The 24283-nt window shown below is 62.6% G+C and overlaps 1 protein-coding gene across 9 annotated transcripts in view; it reads right to left on the bottom strand.

The window, feature by feature from the left end:
• Positions 1-4470: 4470 nt before the first annotated feature.
• BRSK2 (BR serine/threonine kinase 2) overlaps positions 4471-24283 on the bottom strand; it is a 72774-nt gene continuing 52961 nt past the window's right edge. Inside the window, exons 4-21 of one of the 9 annotated variants that reach the window (XM_075547943.1) lie at positions 23589-23729; positions 22670-22786; positions 21774-21807; positions 21533-21601; positions 21230-21376; positions 19933-19964; positions 19458-19622; positions 18824-18921; positions 18598-18748; positions 17108-17173; positions 15819-15879; positions 14795-15365; positions 14329-14377; positions 9411-9534; positions 8585-8765; positions 8395-8484; positions 6088-6135; positions 4471-4761 (exon numbers count right to left, since the gene is read on the bottom strand). In XM_075547943.1, the coding sequence (XP_075404058.1) occupies positions 4742-4761; positions 6088-6135; positions 8395-8484; positions 8585-8765; positions 9411-9534; positions 14329-14377; positions 14795-15365; positions 15819-15879; positions 17108-17173; positions 18598-18748; positions 18824-18921; positions 19458-19622; positions 19933-19964; positions 21230-21376; positions 21533-21601; positions 21774-21807; positions 22670-22786; positions 23589-23729 (2164 nt within the window). In that variant the 3' untranslated portion in view covers positions 4471-4741. Of the gene's footprint in view, positions 4762-4978; positions 5209-6087; positions 6136-8117; positions 8204-8394; positions 8485-8584; positions 8766-9410; positions 9535-14328; positions 14378-14794; positions 15366-15818; positions 15880-17107; positions 17174-18597; positions 18749-18823; positions 18922-19457; positions 19623-19932; positions 19965-21229; positions 21377-21532; positions 21602-21773; positions 21808-22669; positions 22787-23588; positions 23730-24283 lie in introns of those variants that run through there. The other 8 variants (XM_075547947.1, XM_075547949.1, XM_075547944.1 and 5 more) reach the window with 8 other exon arrangements.

Raw genomic sequence — 24283 nt, 5'->3', positions numbered from 1 at the left:
TGGAATGGGCAGGAAGCAGGCCAAAGGAACTACATCGCTTGTCCTCCAAGAAAATAAAAGGGCCATCCCTGGAATTTCTGAAAGGTAGCAGAACTGTTGGAACGACACAGGAAGCAGGACTGGTTCCGTTTCAGTGGGCGGGGCCATCGCGTTCTAGATTTCAGGTAGGGTCTTCCAGCCAGCTCTGTTGTCCGGCTTCTGTGAAAGTACACCCAAGGGGTTGGGTTGTTGCTCAAAGCTGATGGGTGAGTCTGCTGGGGGCAAGGCTGCGGGAGTGGACACACCAGTTTATTAGGAAATGGGGCTGCCCAAAGCTGAGAGAACAGAGATCTATCCCCGTGGGCCTAGAAGACAGAGATGCAATGGTAGGCTGACGGGTTTCCACCCAGCATCCAGAAGGTATGACCAACACCCAGAGTCCAGAGGGCAGGGCCATTGCCTATAGTCTCAGCGAAGGAAGGGTCATTTTCAAACCCTCAGAGTTCATGGAATTCATTCTGTTGGGTTTGGGGCTTGCTTGGTGCCTGTTAGTCCTTCTTTCCAGCACGTTGAACCAGTTCAAAGGGTTTCACATTTGCTGTTGTAAACAGGAGCAGCATTTGTGCTGCTTAGCAACCAAACCTGTTGCTAAGAGCAACACACAGTGAAAGCAGTGTTGTTGGGCACCATCTTTGATCGGAGCACAGCTGCTTGTTCCCAGATCTGCGTGCTCTGCCACATACATGTATGAGGCCCTGGAAGAACGCCAGTGGTTATGGACCCCTTTGGACCCAATTTGAAACCTTGCTTCCCCTCCATGTTTTCCCAGTTGTAAAGGGAAACTTACCTCATGCCTGTTCCACTCTTGTACTTTGTAAATAGATAACTTGTATTCTAGATTTTACAGGCTCACAGATGAAGACTAATTTTGCCCTGGGATGAAATTTGCCTACAGCTTCACCTATATTGGATTTAGATGATTCTGCAGATGTGAGTTAGAATTTGCAGTTGACTGAAGACTTTTGGAATGCTACCATGCAATGGGGTGGATGTTTTGCCTATACAAAGGATATGAATTTGGGGGATCCAAGCGATGAGACATGGATTGAATTCTGACCCCCAAGAAATATGTGTTTCAGACCCTAGCCTCTGTGCCTGTGGTTAGATTCCAATTTGGAACCAGATTGTCATTGTTATGTTAATATGACAGGATTAGAATGGGGTGTATTTCCATTCTAATGGGATATCAACAAGCAGGCAGAGACGGGGTTAGACAGATGCAAGACATATGGGGCAATCTTGAAGGAAGCCGGAAACAAGAGGAAGAGACCAGAACTCTTCTCCAGAGCTGACACAGAGAGAGGCTTCCTTGGAGCCAGGGCTCCGCTTTCAGACGTCTAGCCCCACTAAACTGTGAAAACAAATGTCTGTCCATTAAAGTCACTCACAGGCATCTCTGTGACAGCAGCACCGGCTCACCCATCAACACAATTCCATCAGTAGGCTCATCAGGTCCCCCTGGCCTCCAAGACCCAGCTCACAGCCAGTACAGACCAGTCACTCAGCTGCCCAGGACTGAAACCTGAGGCGGAGAGGTTCAGCCCCTCACTGGGAAGGACGACCTACCATTTCATCCTTCTTTCTTTTTTTTTTTAAAGTCCTGATTTTAGTTCCTACACCACAGGAATTGAGGAAGCATTAATTAACTTAATACACATGACATACCAAGAACAGTGTCTGGGACATGATAAGCCGTCCTGTGTTTGTTTTCATTGTTTGGGTGTGTCTTCTTTTAGGAAATATTAGTAACTTTTCACTTAGGCCAACTTGTCTTCGCTTCTGTTACAGCCGAGCGGAGATCTTGGTGTCATGAGTGGGATTTTAAGATTATGGTCCCTCATGTGGAAGCTTCCCAGCAAAAAGGGAGAGATGATGGGCAGGCGGGGGACGTGCTGGTTTGTTGAGTAAGCTATGTTCTCTTTGTGTGTGGGACTCCAATCTTGTACCCATGAAGGGCGACACTTTAGACGCCAAACATCTAGACTCTAAATTTCAGAGGATCAACTAGAGGAAGAAGTGGAGGTCGCTGCGTGTCAGCGGCTCATTCAGTAAAGGAGTGGGCCAAGAACTCTTTCTACCCATTGTCAGTAGCTCAGGAACCCAAAAGCCAGACAATGTTGTGTCTGGCTGGACTGGAGCAGCCAGATTCTATCCTTCGACCTATCTGTAGAGAAAAACAGGTCCTTCAATGCTTTTGTAGAAAACGGTGGTTAAAATAGAGCCTGGCCTCTCAGCTAGCCCAGTACCTCTGGACACTGAAGTACTGAGTACCTCTGTGTGGCCACCTCGCCCAAGGACATGGGAGGCACCCAGCCTCACCACAGCAGACTTGCCCATGTCCTGAACCTGGGCGGCCGCCCATCAGGTAGAGTCCCCTGCTCAGCCAGGAAGCCAGAGGTGTGGGCCAGTTGACTCCCTGCAGCTCCCAGCTCACACCTGTGGACACTGGAAAGTAAACAGGGCAAATCCCACAGCCAGGAATCCCCACCCCCACCCCTACACACACACTGCCAGGGGTGCAGGGAGAAGGCCCTTGGCAGAGGCAGATGGCCAGGTGCAAATCCTGGTGCTGCCATGAGACCACACTCCGTGTCTCTGCTGAGAACCCTTCTTACGTCTGAGAACCCATGGCAGGACCCCTGTGCGCCTGTGCCTGAGTGTGTGTGTGTGTGGGGGGGGGTGTGGCTGTGAATGTGTACTCACATGTGGGAGAGTGAGCCGAGCCAGGAAGTGGGGTCTGTGGACACGGAGAGGGTCTCTCTCAAACCCCTTGTGGCAGGAAGGCTGCCTTGCTCCGGCCCTGAAGGTTCTGGCAGGGGAGTTGTGGCTCGTTCCCCTAGGATCCTGGCACTGAAACAGGGGGCTCTGGCCGCCTGGGGACCACACACTCCCAGCCCAGGAATAGGGACAAGGCCATCACCAAGATTGGCCAGCTGCCCAGCCAGCCCGACCCTTTGCTTGCAAGGTCAGGCTCACAGGTCCACGGGCCTCTTCCCAGCAAGGGTGCAGGACAAGCCAGGCGTCTGAGCCTGGCACCCACCTCCCAGCTGGGCTCAGGCTTGCCCGGAATGGGTCCTGTCTCCATTGGGGTGGGGAATGAGGGGACTGGACGGTCCTGTCGGCCAGAGCTGTGACCGGTGCCCCCCACTGCCCCCTTCCCTGCGCCCCCTTCCGCCCTCTCCGCGGCGGGACGCAGACTGCGCGGGTGTCTTTATGAGGAATTTATTGTTCCGGAACTCAAGTTGCTCACAGTTATTGACAAGAGTACACTGGGGGTGGGGGGTGGGGAGGCGGGGCTTGTCCGTGTGTCTAGTGGTGTCCGCGAGTATCCGAGGTACAAAAGAGGAAGGCCAGCGGGCAGGTATTGCTTTCCGGCGGGCGGGCGCCCGTTTGCGGTGGGCCCTCCCGCCTGCCCGGAGGGGCTCGCGCCGCTGCAGGCCCGGCCGTGCCTGGGTGGAGAGCCAGCCTGTGGTGGGGGGTCAGTGTAGTAGAAGCGTTAAAATCGATACAGGAGGGGGGGCGGGCGGGCGGGCGGCCTGCGAGGCCGGGCAGCGGGGCATGCGGTGAGGCCGTGGGGTCGCAGCCTGGCCTCCCCCACGCGTCTCCCACCAGCCGGGGGGCGGTGGAGCCGGCCAGGTCGGCGACGCCCCAGCCTCCGTATGTACAAGGGCAGACGCGCGCAGAGGGGCGCCACGCCCACACTTCCTTTCGGGCTTTTTTATTTTGTTTTTTTTTTTTAGCTTTTTAAAATCATTTTAATAAAAAAAAACCCTGCGGCGCCCCCGGGCTCCTGCTGCCCCTCCCCTCTGATCATGGACACCAAACGGAACGTGTCCCCAAGCCGGTGGCAGTGCCACCCCCACCCGCCAGCCCGAGGGGCTGGGAACGGACCCTCGGAGCTCTTGGCGCCTTCTTTAAATATATATATATGTATGTGCGTATAGAAATACCCAGGCGGGCCACTGACGCGCAAACCCGTCCGCCCACAGCGCCCCACCCCGGCTCCCTTTTCCAAAAACAATCGAGAAAAAAAAGTCTATAAAAATATCTCGCAGGAATTCTTTAGAGTTTACAGTAGCTTGCCAGTGCTGTGCTGGCGGTCTGCCTCGCCGCCCCCTCCCGCCCGCCCGGGCCGCTGGGCACAGGCCGCCAGCCGGAGATGCCTCTGCCACCGCGCGCTGCCCAAGGCGCAAGTCCGGGTGTGGGGCCGTGCGCCACGCTGCAGCACAGCCCCTGCAGGGCACGGGTCCCTGCGGCCTTCTCTCTCCTCGCTCACGCCCGCTCTCTCTCTCTCTGTCTGTCCCCCTTCGCCTCAAAGGGCATCAACCCAGGAGCCACCTGCAGGCCCAGAGACAGGCAATGGGGCCACGGCGGCACGCAGGCCAGCGGGGGCGGCAGCAGCCGGCGATGAGGGCGGTGGCCAGGGTGGATCTGGGTGAGTGGTGGGCTTGGGCGGGGTCTGTCCCTGCTGCTTTCGGCACCATGGTGTGTGCTGCCCGGAGTGTGGCCTGGCGGGCAGTCCTGCTGGCGTCTGGCTCTGGCCGGCGTCCCTGAGCCGGTGCCCGGGTGCGTCGCGAGGAGCCAGGCAGCGGCAGGTGCGCAGGCGGGTGGGCAGGAGAGGAGGGCGTTGGTTGGTCCGCAGCGGCTGCCTTCGGTCACAAGTGTCCGGCGGAGCAGCGGGTGGCTTCATGGAGGTGACATGTTAGCTTTTCGGGATAATTCCTGGTATCAGAGCGGAGACAAGTGGCGACATCAGACAGAGACAGAGACAGAGACAGCGAGAGAGGAAGAGGGCGCGGCCCCCGGCCGCCTTCCTCCCAGGCTCCCAGACAGCAGGTTAGCGGCCACGGCCGGCACAGCCGGGTCCACGGCCGGGTCCACGGCCGGCCGGCCGGCGGGCGGGCGGGCAGCGCGGTCGGCGCTGGGCGGGGGACTGTGGCTAGGGCTGCTCGCGGCAGGCGGCTGGCCGCCCCGTTCTGGCCGCGTCCTTGCCAGGCAGGTGCTCCGCGTCTCCTCTGGGGCCGGGGCCGGGGCCAGCGGCCGCCAAGTCGCCCATCGGGCCCAGGGCACTGTGCTTGGTGGGCGTGCTGGGGGCCTGAGACACCTGCCCGTTCTCCTCGTCTGAAAAAAGTTGTTTAATTACGTCAAAGAAGTTACTCAATGGGCTTCCTGGGTACACAGAACAGAAGACAAAAATAAAAAAGGAGGAGAGAAAAGAGAAAGAGAGAGGGAGAGAGAGAGAGGCAGGGAGGGAAGGAGAGAGAACACACATGAACAGGGTCTTGGCAGCAGAAGGGAGACCAGGAGGCGGCGGGCAGCGGGCAGGAGACAGGCAGGCCCCAGGGTGACACAGCAGGAAGCTCGGGGAACCCAGGCCTCTAAGCTGACCTCCAAGGCAGGTGGCAAGACCCCCTGCCCTCACAGGTGGACACTGAAGGCCATGTCCAAGCAGCTGTGTGCCAGACACCCCCTCTCTCTCCCCCTGGCCCTGAGCCTGGCAGGTCCCAGCCCCTAAGACTAGCATCAAGTGGACACCCCCTCACCCCCCACCGACAAAGAGCATGGCTGCCGGAGGCCAGGCAGGAGTGGGGACAGAGGTCAGCACACACAGAGATGGCAGATGGGTGGGGGGAGGGGCAAGCATGGAGGTGAGCAGGTGAGGCAGCAGGGGGTGACCCTGGTCCTGGGGCCCTGAAGGGGGTGAGTGGGCTCTGCTCACAGGGGTGCCAACAGGGGTCCCCTGGGCTCCACTCCTGGGTTAGCCCAGAATGGCATGGGCACAGTGAGCAAAGACAGGACCCCTGGGACACTAGTCCCCAGGGGACACAGCTAGGCCTCACACCCCGGCTAGCCAGGGCCACAGGTAGTACGCCCTCCCCACTGAGCTTGGAGGTCCTCTGGGGCCTATGCACATGTGCACAGGCCCACATGGAGCCTGGCGGGGGCTGGGCAGGTGACAGGGCTGGCGGGGGAGTGGCGGGCTGTGCCTGCATGTTGAGTGCGGTGCAGGTGCCGGAGGAGAGCGTGGGGGGGGGGGGGGGGTCTTACCACACTTGGAAAACCTCCCAGTCAGCATTTCCATACAGTGGGTGGTGTCTGGGCACAGGCAGAGAGAGGAGGGCAGAGTGTGAGAACAGCTTTGACGGGAGCGGGGGTCCAGCCGTCCGCAGGACAAGGCCTGGCCCTGCTTCCCTTCTGGCCCTGGCTGTGGATGCAGGACACAGCGGGACTGGCTCAGCCCTGGGATCGCCCTGGCCCTCGGAGGGCTCGCTGGGTGGGCGTGTCTCCTCCCTCTTCAGCTCTCTACTTCTCCTGGGGGCCCTCTGGGCCTCCCATCCCTGGGGGTGCTGCTGGGGGTGCTGTTGTGGAGACCCCGAGATCTCTCTGGGGACTGTTGGCATGTAGGAGGGAGGGGCAAGATGGGGTAAGGCCCTGGCTACAGGTTCCCCCCTGGAAGGAGGCTCAGGGCCAGTGAGGCACCCCCTGTTTTAGGGAGGACTGGAGAGTGGAGCCCTGTGGACAGGGCCTTAGCCACCTTGAGCACTTTGGGGCCTAGAGCTTGGGGCAGGGGCCCTTGTTGGCGGGTGGTTGGACGGACACCACATGGGGTAGGAATGGGAATGAGGACTCCCAGCAGGTGCCAGGCCTCCCTGGGCAAGCCCTACCTAGCACAGTGCCCATGGTCTCTACAGCGCCCAGGGCACCTGTCCTGTGTGCCCTAGCCCGGGACCCTGCCTACTCTGGGCAGTACAACACCTGAGCCCCCTGGATGTCCTTGACCACACTGCATGTGCTTGAACCCATCTGAACCCCCTGGAGTGAACCGGAACCCCCCCTAAAAGTACCTGAGTCTACCTGGATGCACCTAAGTATAGCTGGGTGTACCTGGCCACACCTGAGTATACCTGAGAGTACCTGGCCACATCTGAGTATATCTGAGTATACCTGGCCATGTCTGAACCCACCTGAGTGAACCTGAGCACACAGAACCTTACCTAAGTCTGAGTCCACCTGAGCCCACGTAAGAGTAGCTGAGTGTACCTGAATGAACCTTATCACACCTGAACCCACCTGAGTGTAATGGAGACCACTTGAATGTACCCGGCTGCACATGAATGTACCAGAGTGCACCTGAATGTACCCGAGCCCACCTGGCCATACCTGAGTGTGCCTGGCCACACCTGTATATCCTTGAGCCACTTACATGTACTTGACCACACCTAAACAGACCTTATAACACCTCACCTCTGTGTACCTGAGCCCACCAAAGTACAGGGGCCTGAGTGTACCTGAGCCTACCTGAATGTACCTGAGATCACCTGTGTACTCCTGTTGTTTCCCGCCCCCCATTGTCAGCCTGCTCCCCGGAGAGAGGGCCCCACTCTGCCCACCAGTGGGGTGATGAGGGGCATGAGGGGTGGGGGACGGGGTGAGCAACACACAAGACAGAATGTGGATGGTGGACAGTAGAAATGGACAGCACGGGGCCCGCTCTGGCCCTGGACCCCACACGGCAGCACCTCGGGGCCCTGATAAGCCATCTCCTATGACCTGGGCAACCGCCCCAGTGCCTGGGTGCCAGGTTCTGCCCCCAAACCCACAGCCACACCCCAAACCCGCAGCCACAGAGTGGTGCCTGTCCTCACCTGCCAGCCCTCGGCACCCTACTGCATGCACACACGACCCTCCAACCTGACAGCCTGGTGGCCTGCAAACACATGCGCACACATGGACAGTCCTCCCCACGGGCCAGCCTCCAGGAGGCTCGAGCTCCGTCCCCGCAGTGTCCCCTGTGCCTGCCCGCGGTGGGGCCCCAGCACCAGGAACAAGGTGCAGAGGGCTGGGGGCAGCACGTCAGCCCACACACAGCCCCTGGGATGCTAGGTGGGGGGCACTGGGATGCTAGGTGGGGGGCACTGGGGTGCCCTGCTCACCGGAGGCTTGCCCTTGCTGCCTGTACAGGCTGCACTGTGGCCGCTCAGTGGCCAGCAGCCTGGGGCTCCGCCGGTGCGGGGCTGGTGCCCCTGCCCGCAGCCCCTCCCCACGCAGCGGCTAGGCCGGAACCTTACCTGCCAGCGTCAGAGGCTACTCTCGTAGCTGGTGGCCACCTTCTGGCCCTTAAGCACAGCGCCCCAGCTCAGTCCTGGCGCTGGCGGGGGCGTCTCTACAGTGGACAAGAGGCCCCTCTCAGTCCCAAGCAGCGGAGCCTCTCGGCCCCTGGGTGCAGCCAGAGGAGGGCCTGGGGCCCGTTGGGGCAGGATGGGGGGACCTGCTCCCTGGGGGCCGGCGACCAGATCCTCAAGCCCCCCATCTGTGTCCCGCTAGCCAAAGAGGCGGTGTGGCGCATCAGCTCACCTGACAACTGCTGGGCGGAGGGCTGGTCATGCGTGCTGAGCAGCTGGGCCTGGATGGTCTCCACCACCCGCTTGAACCGCCGGCTGGGGCCTGCAGGCAGGCAGTGTCAGTTACCGGGGCAGGGCCGCATGGGCCTGCCAACACACGCTGCCCGCCTGCGCCTGCCTGCCGGCCCACACCCGCGGCTCACCAGACAAGAGCGTGAAGGTGACGGAGTAGATGCCGTTCTCCTTCTGCGCCTCGCCGCCCTCTGTGTAGGTCACATCCACCTGAAACTTGACCGGCTTCTGGAACACGGCCGGGCCACCTGTCGACTTGTATTCAGCCCGGAAGCTCGTCTGGGAGATGACGCTGTGGCTGAGGCTGGGGATCTGGGGGCACGTCAAGTGGGGTGAAGCCAGGCCCTGGCCACCGCCGTCCCCTCCCCTGGCCTCACAGCCCCAGCCCCACCAGCCAAGGGGACCCCCGCCCGCTCTTCCTGCCATGCTGGAGGCTAAAGACGGAATGAAGACCACTGACACAGCTAGGCCCTGCAAGGTCAGCAGGCGGTGGACACTGGACCCGGAGGGTACTGTCCCCGACTGAGAGATCTCTCGCTTGGGGAGACCTGCTCAGGGCAGGGGTGTCCACAGTGTGTGTGGTGGGGGGCATCTTCAGCTTGCAATGATATCTTAGTCGAGGACACCGGGTGGGGAAGTCCAGTGTAGGGTGATGGGGGAGGTGGCCAGGCTTGGCACAGGGGCCATGTGAGGGGCCACACAGGGACGGGGCAGGACAGGCTGCAAGGACAATAGCCTGGCATGTGGGCCTGTGGGCAGGTGGCCTGGATACGGGCCTGCGGGAGGTCCTCAGAGGGTGATGGGCACAGGGCGACGACACTGGACACCTTGCTCCCTGGGACAGCATCCTCAGTCCTGGGCATCCGGGCTGGCTTCGGGGTCTGGGTGAAGACGCCGAGCCCCCTTGGCCTGCCACTCCCTCCCAAGTCTCTGAGCGCCCCCCACAGACCCACTCACCGAGAGGAAGGCGTGGACAATGTCAGCCTTGATGGAGCTCAGCGGCTTGTCCCTGATGACCACAAAGATCTGCTCCTCCTTTTCCAGGTTGATGAAATTCCCAAACCACGACTTCTTAGCCAGCCTGGAGGTACGGGAGGGTCAGCTCTCAGGCTCCAAAGGGCCCAGGCCCTGTGGCTTTGCCCCTCCTCCCAGGCACCCCCACAGCTGAGCCTGGCAGTGCCCGCTGGAAGCTGCCCGTAGGAGAGCGCAGGGTGGGGTTCCCAGCCCCTCGCCACTGAGGTGGCTGTGTTTGAGAAACAGTAGAGAGAGGGCACGGGCAGCTGTGACATCCTGGGGAACATGCCCCCCACCCCAGGTCCTTTCAGGGACAGATGGCTGAGCGTCAGAGGGTAGAGCCTTGGCAGTCAGTGGGCACATGGTGACTGGGTCTGAACCCACTGCCCTGCTGCGTTATGGCCACCTGCCCCCACGAAGACAACCTTCAGACCAAGCCAAAGCCCGCTTGGGGCCTCCAGACCAAGCACTGCACCCAGTGTTCCCAGCTGGCCCCCGCCTGAGCCAGCCTCACCCCCTGGAGTGACCTGTATCTCCTGGCCCAGCAGAGCACTGTCTGTGCACCTGAGGCTGAAGCTTCTGGACAAGAGCCCCTCCCACTGACCCCGGACCCTCCATGAAGCCCCACCGTGGACATCAAGGCACTGCTGGCCTTGGCGCCCTGCCCAGGCCTAGGATAGCCCCAGCAGAGGCCCCAGCGTTGGGGGTATGCTCCAGGGATGCCCTGGGTCCTGGCCCGAGATTCCTGTCCTGTGTGGGGGTCACAGCTCACGGCCACTCCATAGATGTGGTCAGGGTGTCGCTCCTCATGCCTGGTGACCAAAGCTGGTGGCTTCTGGCCAGCCGGTAGACTCTCCAGACAGTATCTGGGCTGCTGAGCTCGGACCGGTGGGCAGCTCACTGCCGGTCATCATGCAGATGGATTCTTGGACTATGGTTTAATACAGATGGGACTCCGGACCCCGGCCCCGGGCATTGAGACTTGAGATGACAGTTGGCCAGCACTGACCCCAGCAGACGCACGGGCCATCGGTGGTGCAGGGAATCTGTGTGACTGGGAGCCTCAGTCCTTTTCCCTTGAAGCTGGCAGGGGGAGGGGGGGAAACACAGGGTCGAGCCCCACTGGCCTATGCACTCTCATGGTGGGAAGACAGGAGGAGGTGGTGCTTTGGTGCCACAGGTGGACACTCATCCATCCTCTTCAGAAGCAGTGGTCCTGGCTGGGATGTCCTTGCTCCCTGTCCACCTCCGGGGCGGACTCTCCAACCACCTGGGCCTTCCCTGCCCAGCAGCAGTCTTCTGACCACGCCTAGAATCCCAGCATGTGTGTGTTGTGGGGGGAAGAGTGTAGGGGGGCATACTCCACTTGATCCTGGGATCCTGGTCCAGGAACACAGACAGGGTCCCTTGATCCACCCCCACCTCTAGATCCTGCCAGCTTCCAGCTCCCTGTCCGACCTGCCTGCCCTCCCGCCTCGCCCAGCCCACACAGGTGGCAGACAGCTGTGGACAGATGCAGGGCAGTCGGATGCTTTCAGGAGCCAAAGGGCACCCGCCTCGACTCCCTGGAGGAGGAAGAAAATGTCACTCGATGAGAGAAGCTTCTAGTCTGGGGTCCTGTGGAGGGGGCCTCAGCTGGCAGGCCCTTGGGGAGCAGTCACAGGGCCCTTGGCGGGCAAGGCCTTACTGAGGAGTGGGCCTCCTCCACCACAGGCCGGCTTGGTTTGCTTTTAGAATTTCTGGGACAGAGAACAGCAGCAGATTGAAAGTTAAGGGCCTGGAGGGTTAGTGCTGGCCTGTGAGCGGGAGGGTTGACAGCTCAGGCCCACCAGCCACTCGCTGTCCCACAGGTCCCCAGGGACCAGACGACCTGCGGCGCCCTGCAACGTCAGAGCAGGACCAAAGCAGTGCTTTGTCCTCCAGGGCATGCAGGAGGGCCCAAGCGGGTTCCCAGCCAGCAGCTCTCAGGTGCAGTCACCGGCCGTGTCCTTGGAGGCTTGTGTGTTGCTGAACGGGTTTTCATGGAAGTTTCCAGACTACGACAGACTAGGGATAAAGCCTGGCCATCGACCCTTAGGAAGCAGCCAGGGAAAACCCACTGGGTCATCGTGGCCCGATCTCACTGCTCTGTGCTGTGCATGTGCTGCCACGTCCACCAGGGCATCTCAGCAGCCACTTAACACGAGTCGGTGGGCACCACAGTCCCCAGAAAGATGCCCCACGGCCTCCTTCTGGTCCGCAGTGGCCATCTAAGGAGAGTCTGCTGGCCTCTCCCCTTGCAGAGCAGAGAGGATCAGGAAAACCAAAGAGCCAAGGAATCATTGGGTGCTAATGGACTGCGAGAACGTTAACGGCCACCACCCTGAGATCAGAAGAACAAAGATAGTGCCCAGTGACTGCTTTGAAGAATGAGGTCACGTGGACGGAGCGGAAGAAACGGTGGAACAAAGCTCAACATGCTACAAATAGACCAGATGACCGGGTAGACGAAGACTGAAGGAGCCCCTAACACACTGGCCCCCTTGTCACCCTGAAGCCCTGAATTGAACTCGCCACCGCAACTCAATTTCCAGCCAAACCACAGATGAACAATCACCAGCAGAGGTACCACTCCTCAGAGCCATCAGCCACTCGAAACTGAAAAGGGCAACACTGACCCAAGGACAAAGGCCAGAGGCCAGAAAGAGGGCAGATGGCAACAGGAAGCACAGGGATGAAGCGAGGATGAGGGACGGTCCCTAGAGGGGACGACGGTGGATGAGATGTATCAACTGCTGCCGGCAGCAGCGGCCTCCTCAGGAAACCTGCACCTGATCAATGCACAGGGAAAAGAGAGAGGAGGGTGGTACCAGCTCGTGGATGGCAGGACTCAAGGCCAGATGATGCCAACCCTCCTCTGAGAGATGGACAGTGCTTGGGCTGGGCAGGCACTCCAGCACGGCGGGGAGGTGGGGGGGCGTCCAAGTCTCAGGCTGCCGCCGCTGCCTTGCTGGGGGTCGTGTGGAGCTAGCGGCTCCACCTGGCACCTCACGTCGAGCACGTGACCAGATCCACACCTTCATGCAAAGAACTGTCTTTGGGCATCTGCTGGCCCTGCCTGCAGTTCCAGCTGCCACCGCGGGCAGCGGTCTCAATGCACGGCCTGTTGCCATCCCTGATCCTCCACCGGTGCAGGTTGCACATTGCTCCTCCCACTCACCATAAGGATGAGGTCCCGCTTATGATGGCTGAGTGGGCAGGCCTCCTTGTGTCCGTCCAGCTCTCGGGTGTGTCCACTCCTGGCTCGTCCTTCTTGCTCTCCCAGCACTATCTTTGGGGCCCCCACCTGTGCCCCTCCCCCCCAGACCACACCGTCCTCTCCAGGAAGCTGGCCGGCCTATGGCACCCTCTGTGGGCAGGGCGAGTGCTGCTCCAGTGTCTCCCCGAGGTGGGCCTCTGACCCAGGTGAGCACCTCCTGCGGGGGATGAGCGCTCCGGGCCACAGCAGGCCGGTGCAGGGCCCAGGGGCCCTGAGTGAGCAGCGAGCAGCCCCCATTTCATCCTATCCTCCTTCCCTCCTTCAAAGCATCTGGGGGTACCATGTGCTCGTCTCTCCGAGTTCCTGCTGTGTGTCTCCTCGCCTGGGCTGTCCTCCCCTAGGGGAACCGCCTGAGTGGGGCTCGCAGATCCCTGGGCAGGGGTCCAGGCTGCTGGTTCTGGGTCTGTGCCCAAACTCTGTGCCAGGGCTGAACTTCCTGGCCGGTCCCTTGTTGGTGTGCCCGTGGGGACTTCCTGGGTATCCATTGTCCATGCTGGGTCCCTGGGTGTCCATGATCTGTGCCAGGTTCCATGGGCGTCCATGTGATCTTATCAGGTCTCCTGGGCATCTGTCTGTTCTGGGTCTCCTGGGCATCCATGTGTCTATGAGGGACTCCTGGGGGTTATTCCATGTGTCCAGGCAGGTCCCTGGGCATCTTTGTGGCTGTATCAAGGCCCCAGACATCCATGTGGCTGTGCCAGGTATACTGAGTGTCCATGTGTATGTCCTGGGTCCCTGGGCATCTGTTGTCCACGGCAGGTCCCCTGGGAATCTGTGTGTCCATGCAGATCCCCTGAGTATCCATGTGTCTATATCAGGGGTTCCTTGGTATCTGTGTATCTGTGCCTGGTCCTCGGGGGGTCTGTTGTCCATGCCTGGTCTCCTTAGCCAGTTGTCCATGCCTGGTCCCCTGTTGTCTGTGCTGGGTCCCCTGGGCATCTGTATTGGGTTCCTTGAGTATCCATGTGTCTGTGTCAGGGGTCCCCAAGTGTCCGTGTGTCCATGCTGGGTCTCTTGGAGGCTCCTGGCCACAAGGCCTACTGGGGGAAGGGGGCTCAAGAGCCTCTTGCCAACTCCCAAAACTCAGACAGCCAAGCTGCTTCTCATGCTTGGCAAGCCTCTCCAGGGGCAGGAAGGTGGCAGAGAAGGAGGCCCCTGGGTACCCAGCATGTCTGGACAGTGCCATCCATCCCCTGGCTGTGTGTGTCCCAGAAAGAGCCACTGGGTCAGCACAGGGCCCTGGCTGGGAGCAGGACCCCACAGCAGGGGTGTGTGCAGAGGGTGACAGGGGCTGGTTATGTGAGGCACCCCTATGTCACCCACTCTCCCTCTCCCCCTCCCGTGGCACCTCCCCTCAACTACCCTCAGGCCTACTCAGGAGCCTGGCAGGACCTGGGCTAGTGCTGGTTGCTGGGCTGGGTCCCCTCCTAACCCCCGTGGTGTGAGGACTGGTCTGTGGATGGGGGGCACGGACGGGGCCAGGGGACACTGCTAACCCCACTCAGCCAGCCCAGCACAGAGAGCTCACCCTAGCCCCACCCCAGCCACACCCTGGCCACTTACTCTGGGGAGGACTCCGGGGTCAGGTTGGACATCTCCTCTGGGGTGGGGACTGCACACGGCCGGCAGGGAGAGAAGAGCGGTGACCACCAGCCAGCCGGGGAAGCTGACCCCACACCACGCCACCCCTCCCTCAGGCCAGACCAGGGCCCAGCCAGGGCGGCAGGAGGTGGATCCAGGATCTATCCACTACCCGGTGCTGAAAAGCCCGCCCGCCTGCTCTGGATACCAGCTCCTGCGTCCCGACATGCTATAGCGCCCAGCCCATAGGCCCCCTGACGCTGGACCTTTCTGGCTGCCCTCATCCACCCCTGCCCCTGGGGTTTCGGCAGGGAATGGCCTAGGCAGAAAGTAGCCCTAAGGGCTGCAGTGCTCCGCCGCGCCCCAGGGGACCAGCTCTGCTGTGCGCTCACACAGATCGACCCCCACGCGGTGGTGACCGAGGGCGTGGACCCCCTGGGCCCCCCACCTTGCAGTTTCCGGCGGTGGAAGCGGGGTGAGCCCAGGAAACTGTTCTTGATGGAGTTCAGCCGCGTCCTCCAGGGCACGCCCCCGACGCTGGGGCTGGACGGTGGAGTGGGGGTGGGCGTGCCCGCCGGGCTCTCCTTTGGCGTGTGGACAGGCGTCCCCTTGGGGGTGGGGAGGGGACTGCCCCTCGGAGAGGGGTGAGGGGTCACCTGTATGGCAGGGACAGATTGGGCGTTTGGGTCGGTCCCGGGCTGCGGAGGCCTGGCGGGGGCCGGCGGGCCGGGGAGCTGGGCCGACGAGGGCGCTAGGAGACCCGCTGCGGAGCTGGGGGGCCGGGCCTGGGGGCCGGTCGGGGGCGGATGGGACCTGGCGCCCTGGAGCGGCCGGTCAGGGCGCGCGCCCTTGCAGGGCAGGGTCTGAGTCCGGGGGTTGGGTCGCGCGGCCGGTGCTGCGGGGGCGCGTCCCGGCCGGGAGGTGCTCCCACGGGCTCCGGGCTCCGCGGAGGTGGCCAGGGGGCAAGGTAGGAGGGGCGGCTCAGGGGGCGGGGGCGGCAGGACAAACTTCCTAACAGGCTGGAGGGGGAAGGGGTGGCGAGCACCAGGAAGGGGGCGAGGGGTCCCCCGCGCGAGCAGCCCGCGTGCAGGCGCGACGCACATGCCCGTGCACCCGCATGCACGCACCGAGCCCACCCCCGGAGTCGATCACAGGGACAGGGGGCGGGAGGCAGGCAGGTGGGGCAGGCGGGCGTGCGACAAAAGAAAACACGACACACACAAGAAAACACACAAAACAAAGAAACGTGCAGTTAGCAGAAATCCGCGCGAGCGCTCAGCAGCAGCAACCAGCGGGGCCCAGCGGCGCATGAGGCCGGATTGGCCAGGCCAGGGGAGCAGCCCAGGCAGCGAGGAGGGGCACAGGGCTCGGCCAGGGATGCCCGAGGTGTAGGAACACGCAGGGGGAAGGGGGTGTCCCTTCCCACCTCCCTCCTACAGCGCTGAGGGGGCCTAGAGGGTGGGGTCACTCACCCTGGGACTGCTGAGCGGACTTGTGGAGAGGCCTGAGGACGCACCACTGATGGACCGCGACCTGGGGGGAAAGGTGGAAGGGCAATGTCAGGGAGGCACAGCAGAACTACGCCCCATCTCCTCTCCCAGATGGACCTCTAGGAGGCCAGGAGCCCCAAGGCCGGTCAGCACTGCTCATGCCCCGGCCGCATCCCCATCTCAGGGGCTATGGGCACCTCTGTGCTGCACCGCTCACCGGCTGCCTCCTTGGACATGGGGCCCCAGGATAGACTCCAGCTCTCTGGGCGCTGGGCTGTGTCCAGCCCAGGCAGGCTGGGTGCTTTCTGCCCACAACTGCTCCTCTGAGCTCTGAGCACTCAGAGCCTAGTGTCTGGCACATCCACAGTGCCCCATGTTCACAGTGCCCCAACCCTGCCAGAAGCTTCGACAGACAGCTGTTAAGTCCGCCCCCAAGAGCCTATGTGATCCTGGGCGAGCTGGTGGGCACAGGCAGGACAGTGGGCCAGGCTCAGCTCCCTCCATCTTGAAACCAGCAGAGCACCTGCCCCCCACTCACCCCTCTGTGCCAGTCCCCATGATCCTGAGAGGATGCAGGAGAGGCAGGCGCAGGTGTGGAGACCAGGGCCCAGGTGTGTGTGTGGCCCCCACTGCACAACTACCCCTGAGTGAAGCTGGCTCCCGAAACCATGCTGGGCCCCCTGGTGATGACCCCCCCCCCCCGCCAGCCCACACTCCGGTCAAGGGAGGTGACCATGACCCTGTTTGCCCTGCCAGCCTGGCTAGAGTCTCCAGGCTTCCCATAGTCTGGTCCAGGCTGCTCCCAGAGTGGTCCAGAGTCTGCCTTCTGGCTCCCAGGCACCCCAACCCCGACCCTGTAGCCTGTGGTGCACCCCCCCCACCCCCGTGATGCAAAGAAGAGGAAGAGCAGAGGAATGTCCACTCTGCGGGGGTCGGTGGTGGGGCAGAGGGAGTTTGGCAGCACCCATGCCCAGGTGAGGCGCTCAGGCCCCCTCCCCAACTCAGTAGAGCTGCCCAGTCACAGCAGCATAACCTCAGGGCCCCAGGCAAGCCCCCAAGGGCACTCCACCGTGGCAAGGAACAGGGGGGCAGAGCAGGGAGGGGAGTTCTCGGGCAGGGACAGCCATGGAGGCCTGCAATTCCCCCTGTGGTGGTTGTCCCTCACTTGCCGGGCCAGAGCTGTCCTGGGGAGGAAAGGGGTGCGCAGGAAGGCTGGTAAGGCAGGGAGGGGCCCGGCCTGGCCTGCCAGGGGCGGTGAGCAGGGTGTGTACCTGTCTTCTGTGCTGAGTTGGGGGCGGGCCTCAGTGATATCCAGGCTTTTACTGAACACTGCCTTACTACAGCAGGAACAAAGCGAGAGAACAGAGTTACAAGCCGCAGCTCTGCCGGGACCACCGAGCAGCACAAGCCTGGGGTCGTGGGTGCGGCAGAGGCGGACGCTGCTGGGCATAACCCCTTGTCTGACAAGTATGGACGAGGGAAGCAGACCGCCAGCCCCACGGTCCCTCCCAGCCCTGCAGGTGGCCCCATGGCTGTTGTGGACAGCTGGGGCTGCAGGCAGCCAGGCTGGGGTGGGGGGGAGCACCCCAGGCAGAGCCCCTCGGGCAGCCCAGAGCAGAGGGGCCGGCAGTGCGGGGGTCTCAGCCCCATGCCAGTCTCGCTCACCATCCCCCAGAGGCAGCAGGGCTTGGAAGCTGGAGCTGGGGTACACATTAGAGGCCTGGAGGGAATCTGGGGTTTCCTGTCCCCCACTTGCCTGGGTCATGGGGTGCACTCGGCTGACTGCTGGGATTTACTGGGGGCTACCGGCCACTGCCCAGTGGGCCTGGTTGCCTAGGGGCCCATGGGCAGGGTGCACCCAGGACAGGTATGAGGCAGAGAGGGCCTGCAGGGCCTCCTCCCACCCCACTCAAGCTCCAGAAGCCAAGGGCGGCTCAGTCAGGGCCTGGTCCCATGGGAAAAGTGGGGAGAGAGCCCAGGGGGCCCAATGTCCTGTGAGTCCCAGAAAATTCCCAGGAGCAAGTCTGACTTCACTTCTAGCATGGGGGCAGGGTGGGGGACAGGGGGTTCTGGGTCAAGACCAACAGGCTGCTGAGCCTGCCCCGCCCCATGCCTGGCTCCCAGAATTCCTGTCCCTCATGGACTGAAGCCCCACCCGGGAAGCTGTGAGTGGACACCCCTGCCTGGCCCTGCAGCCCAGTCACCACTCCTGCAGCACTTTGCATCTGACCTGGAGCTGGGGTGGGGGCTTCTGCTCCGAATCCCCAGGGGTCCATCAGCACAGTCAGGCTCAGCTTGCTCACCCAGTCCAGCCAGCCACCAGGTCCAGCCCATCCAACTCTACTCTCGAAGTTTGGTGCAGCCCGGTGCAGCTCAGCTCAGCTCCGCCCAGCCCAGCCCAGCCCAGCCCACTTAGCTATGCCTAGTTCAGCCCAGCTCAGCCCTGCCCTCCCAGGCCAGCCAGATCCACCCAACTCAGCCCAGATCAACCCAGTGCTCATGCCAAATGGCCCAGCCCAGTCCAGTCCTGTTGTGTCCAGCCCAGCTCAACCCAGGCCAACAAAGCCAAGACAGCCCAATTCATCCCCACCCTGCCCAGTGCAGCCCAGTGCAGTCAAGCCTTAGCCCATGCCACGCTGCGCAGCCCCACCCAGCCTGGCCACTCTGCACCAGCCTCAGCCCAGACCCTGAGCCAGTGGGGCCCAGCCCAGCCTTCAGCAGGCCCGGCCTTGAGCAGTGCTTCTCGGGAGGGCACACGTACCTCTGGCCGTGCTGGGCCATCTCGATGGCCCTCCTGGCGGGCACTGGGGAGCCACCGTCGGTCACGCTGAGCACTTCCATAGACTTTCGCTCTGGCCGCCGCTTGCCGTGCCTGTTCAGCATGGGCGAGTCCACACGCTTCCTGGGGGGGTCTGCACACAGAGGGGGTCAGACTCAGTGGGGCTCCCGGTACGGGGGTGGCCACCGGGCTGCCCTGGGCCTCGTACCTATCTCATTCCTGGGGGGCAGGTCCTCATCCTCGTGGCTTGGGTACCGCTCCTTCCGGTCCAACAGGAGGAAGTAGATCATTTTCTCCTGGTTCTCCCTGGGGTGAGGATGGGGTAGGTAACAGGGGGGTCCACTCTGGGGTCACATGTCAGTTCCTGCCCTCTCAGCCTCTCCCTTCGGACTCTGGGGCCTTTCCCTGAGAGGGCAGCATGGGCCACCTACAGACATATTCCCCAATTGGTCCCTGGATCCCCACCCTGGCGGGTCCTTGGATCTACTTGGACAGCAGGTCCCGCCCCTCTCTGGCCCTGCCCTTGGAAGACTCCCGGAACATGAAGCCCCGCCCCTCCTTTGGCCCCGCCCTCAGATGTACTCAGACATCCGACCCACCCTCGGACATACTCCTGCAGACAGCAGACCCTGCCTTGGAACGCCCCAGGCCCGTCCTGAGGGTACGCAGACATTGGGCCCTGCCCTCTCTCCAGGCCCCACCTTGGACACCACAGACAGCTAGCCGCCTGATCTCCAGCCAAGCCCTTAACCTCAACTCTAAGGCTCTGCCCGCTCCCTCCTTCTCCCTGGCCCCACCCCTGTCCTCTCTGCTCCACCACAGGCCGCGCCCCGATGACTTACTCCTCGGACAGTAGGTCCTGCAGTAGCTTGTTGCGGTCCCTGAAGCAGCCCAGCGAGTGCATACTGTCCAGCACGTCCGGGTCCAGGTCCTCTAGGCTGGGCAGCGAGCGGATCTGCACCTTTCGGGGGACGGGCTGCTCTGGCTCTGGCTCGTTCTTGCCCCCTCTGTGGATGACATGGCGCCGCCACGGTTACTGCCCCTGGGGGCGGCCCACGACTCCTCCACCCCCACCCTGAGTCGGCTGGAGAGGGTGCGAGGTCTGACCCTGGCCTGGGACCTGGGCCCCTGCCATTTTCCCTGTGCCGGGGCCCTGCACACCTCCTGCGTCCTGCCCGCACCCGCGGAGGCCAGCGAGGACCCCCGGCAGCCCGATCAGCAGGACTTGCCCTGGGCCAGTGCCCTCCCCCCTTCCTAGCAGTCCTCTGGCCACAGCAACAGGCAAAGCAGGCGATTAGTGGGTGAAAAGCTACTTACATATACCATATGTGTTTCTGAATGTGCTCTAGCTACAAGGAAAGAGAAACAGGGAGTTAGTATGGAGGGAGCAGGAGTGGGAGGGGAGCACGAATTAGGGGGAGCGAGGGGATCGGCAAAGGGAGGGGGAAGAAATGGGGGGAGGGGAGGAAGGGTGAGGAGGTGGGGAGGGAGGAGGTTGAGATAAGGGGGGAGGGCTGGAAGGGAGAGAGGAGGTAGGAGGGGGTTGGGAAGAAGGTGAGGAGGAAGGCGTGTCTGGGGTGGGGACAGTTGCTCCCAGAGGTTCCAGGTCAGTGGCCCTGCCCCCTAGTGGGGAGGAAAGCTAACCTTGACGAGGCCAGGGGTAGGGATGGGGGTGGGACTCCAGGCAGAGCAGGGGCCGGCAAGGAGGGGTAAGAGCTGGGCTGCCAGGATCCCCCACTGACACAGGGCAGCCCTGGAGTGGGGAGGCCTGGAGGGAGGAGGACAGGTGGTGGGGCCAAGAGGGCCTGGTCCACCTGTGTGCAGGGCAGGGCTGGGGTGCAGGTGCAAGCAGGAGGCCCGGAGGGCAGCCCCAGCCACAGAGGTCATCTCTTCCCAGAGCAGGGGGCCAGGGAGCCCCCATCCTAGAAAAGGCCCGCCCACGGCAGTCCCTACCCTGGGAAGAGCCGTCTGGGTCCAGCCCAGCTTAGGAGTAGCCCAGGGACAAGCTCGTGGCTTCCCTCGGACCCTCTTGACCCCACAGGGTCCGGTGCCTGCAGCAGCCCACCTGTGCTTTCATGGCCTCCTTTGGACCAGTGACGGACATGGGTCCGTCACCCACCTGTGCACACACAAAGGGCGCACACATACCTCTACATCTCGGTGCATACACCGTGACCCCCTGGTTCCACAGGCCCCCCTATACCACTCATCATCATTTCCCCTGGTTCCACAGGCCCAGGCCTGCTCCTCATCTGGGCGCTCATCACATGTACCTATGTGCACACACAGCTGTGCTTACAGGTGCATACTCCACATAGGCACAGGCCTGCTGCCCTGCCACCCACCTGTCCCCTCACGCATATACCTGTGTGCATATGCACATGCACACATACACCTATGCAAACGCGTCCCTTGGCACGCACACACCTATGCATACAGATGCCCACATCCCAAGCCCAGTTCCACAGCTCAGGCCTATGCCCAGCGCCCCACCTCTGCAGACAGAGGTCTTTCACTGGAGAAAGATGGTGCCCCCGGGGTGGGAGCCCTGGGGGAGCTTCAGGCTGGGCGGGAGTGTGTGTGTGGCAGGGCGAGTCTCAACCCCAGCACGCACCGTGAGCCGTCGAGCGGCATCCACCTCAATCATGCCCCGCAGCAGGCTCTGGCAGTCGGGCGGGATGAAGTGGGGCATGTGGAAGACGCCTCGTTTCACCTTCTCCAGCAGCTGCCGCAAGTTGTCGTCATCAAAGGGCAATGCTCCCTGCAGCAGTGCGGGGTGGTTAGCATGGCTGGCCAGTGGGCAGCACCGCGGACAGCTCTGCGTGGGCTCGGGTGGGCGTAGGGAGCTGGGCCAGGGCGCAGGAGTGGGGGTGGGCATGGGGGCGGGGGCAGGGGGGAGGGGGCACAGGGGCCTCACCACGAGCAGGGCGAACAGGATCACGCCGCAGCTCCACACGTCTGCCTTCCGGCCATCGTACTTCTCGCCCTGGAGATGGTAAGGCTTGGGTCGTTGGCTGTGGACCACAGCTGGCCCAAGGACTTCGAGGGTGAAGAGGCTCACCGGGCGGGATCAGGCGGGAGCTGGGTCCCTGGGTGCCCACCCTGGGTGCGGGAAGGCCCTCTTGGGCAGGGACAGAGGTGTGGCCCAGGCTACTTACCCGGATCACCTCGGGGCAGGCATAGTGGGGGGACCTGAAGGGAAACACACCTGTTTAAGAGGCGGGCACTGCCCTTCAGCAGCCCCCAGACTCAGCCCGGGGCCCGTCCCGCACGGCCCCTCCTGGAGACTGAAGAGATCCATGGGGCTTCTACGTAGCACTGTGCAGCCCCCTGCAGCCCCCCAGCCTGCCCGGGACCCCATGGATGCGTCTGGTGGCACATGTGCCGAGGCTGGGCCCTGTGGCCACGAGCAAGAGCAGGCTGCTGGGACACTTCAGAGCCGCTGGGCCCAGCTCGCCCACCCCGCGCCCCCTGGGATTGCTCCTTGGAGATGAACAGGTGGCCTGCCCTGCCTCATTCGGGCAGTCCTGGCCACTAACGGCACGGCACGGAGGTGGGGTCTGTACAGACGGTGGGGCTTTGCTAAGGGAGGGGCCTGAATGGAGGGGGAGAGGCCCGTGGGGAAGGGAGCCAGCGGCAAGAGGAGGGGCCTGCACAGAGTTGGCAGATAAGCCCGCTTTCACGCCCGGACAGAGCAAACAATCGCTTGGCCAGGGCAGCCTGTAGCAATGGGGCATGGCCCAAGGACGTCTGGGCGTCTGCGGGTCCATTCCCTCTGACCCCCGCAGCCCCTTGCAGAACCCAGACTGTGAGCTGGGGAAGGGAAACTGGAGGTCAGGCGGGCTCCAGGGTGGCCTCTATAGACAGGAGCTTCAGGGCAGCCCACCCGCGGGTTCAGGCGTCCCTGAGGGCCTGGGTGCAGCACCCGCATCGGTCAGGAGGGGGCGCGCGGCGGCCGCGGGAGGCGGCGCGGCCGGGCGGGCGGGTTAGGCAGGTGCGCAGTGGCCAGCGGCCGCCGGGCGGGAACTGAGCGGAGGGCGGCGCGCCCACTCACCCACAGCTGGTCTCTAGCAGGCTGTCGCCAACCTGCAGCGACGCCATGCCAAAGTCGGCGATGCGGATGTTGTTCTTCTCATCCAGGAGAAGGTTTTCTGGTTTCAGGTCTCTGTGGCTGGGGAGGAAGGAGGGTTGAGGCTACATGGTGGGGGGACACGTCCACTTCTCCCCTCTGGAGCCCGCGCGCCTCCGAGATGCCCCGTGGTCATAGTGCTCTGGGCTCAAAGCACGTCTCTCAGGGTCTTTGGGCTCCTCCCCTGGCCCCAGACCCCGCAGCCCCATCTCCATCTGTCTCCCCTCCCCCAATTCCAATAGACATAGCCAAGGGGCCAATGGCAGCCCAGCTTGGTGATGTCACAGCCAGCCAATCAGAAGTCATCTGCCGGTCGTCTTCAAGCTGGTCTTTGGGAAGAAAGGGGTGTGGGGGTCCTGCCGCCAGGTTTCACGGGCACCTCAGGCTGCCCAGCCTGGTCTGTGCCAAGCTTCACCGTGCTCCACCCTAATCTGCCCAGGGAGTTCGCTGAACACCCGACTTGCTTCAAGAGAGAGCTGAGACCCCCCAGACACTGGGGGAGGGGGTCCTAGGACTTGCCCCCTGGAAAATCGGAGGAGGGACTCCTGCAGCCTTGGGTGGGCACCTGACAGAAACCTTCCTGATGTCTCCCGCACCCCAAGGATCAGGGGGGGGCACTACTCCAGGAAGGCTAAGGGGAGGAAGTGGGTGGGGGCATACCTGGGAGAAAGGGAAAAGTGTTGGAGAGGGGGTAGGGTGCTTTAGGGGGGATGGAAGGCTCTGGAAGGGGCGTCTCATATGTTGGGGTGCACCCAAGAGGATGAGGCACCTGGAAGGGAAACGGGGTATCTGCCGGGGCAGAGCAAGCTGAGTGGGCAGGGGCTAGGGCACAAGGAACTCGTACCATATGGAGTGGCTGTGGCAGAAGTCCAGCGCAGAGATGATCTGCCGGAAGAACTTGCGAGCCTCTTTGGGGGTCAGCCTCCCCTTCTTCACCAGGTAGTCAAAGAGCTCCCCCCCGGACACATGTTCTAGAACCAGGTATCTGCAAGGGACATTGGGGGACGTTGGGCTGACACACATGGGAACCCAGCCCATTCCAGGGGGCCACCACTCCTGGCCAGCACTGTGCTGGCCAGAAGCTGCAGCCACCACTCATGGGAACTCCCCCCACACATCATCCACCACCATTCAGTGCAAGGAGCCCCACCACCACGACCCCCAGCCCTCAAAGCCACCGCCATACCAGCTCCCCGGAGCCTGAGAGCCAGCTCTCTGGTCAGGCCCCTTCTGACCCTTGGTCTGAACTGGGAGGAAGGATAGGGCAGCTGACAGAGGACACTTCTGTGTGCCCGAGGCCCAGGAGCAAGGGGCAGCAAGCCATGGGGTGCAAATGCCTGGTCCTGTCTGCTGCTGGAGAAAGGGATCGCCAGGCCCCCCTCACCGCCAGGCTCAGCTCCGGACTCCAGCTGAATCAAACAAGCTTTCAGCCCATGGAAGTGGGAGGGGGGCCCTCCAGCAGGGCAGAGCTCAAGGCACGGGGCTTGGGATGGGGTCAGGAATGGTCCTTGAGTCTATCTGCTCTGGAGGGAAGAGGCT

The sequence above is a fragment of the Tenrec ecaudatus genome, chromosome 4 (assembly GCF_050624435.1).
Source record: "Tenrec ecaudatus isolate mTenEca1 chromosome 4, mTenEca1.hap1, whole genome shotgun sequence".
NCBI classification, from domain to species: Eukaryota; Metazoa; Chordata; class Mammalia; order Afrosoricida; family Tenrecidae; genus Tenrec; species Tenrec ecaudatus.
Note: the sequence above shows the minus strand (reverse complement) of the source record. Positions and strands in the feature narration are given on the sequence as shown.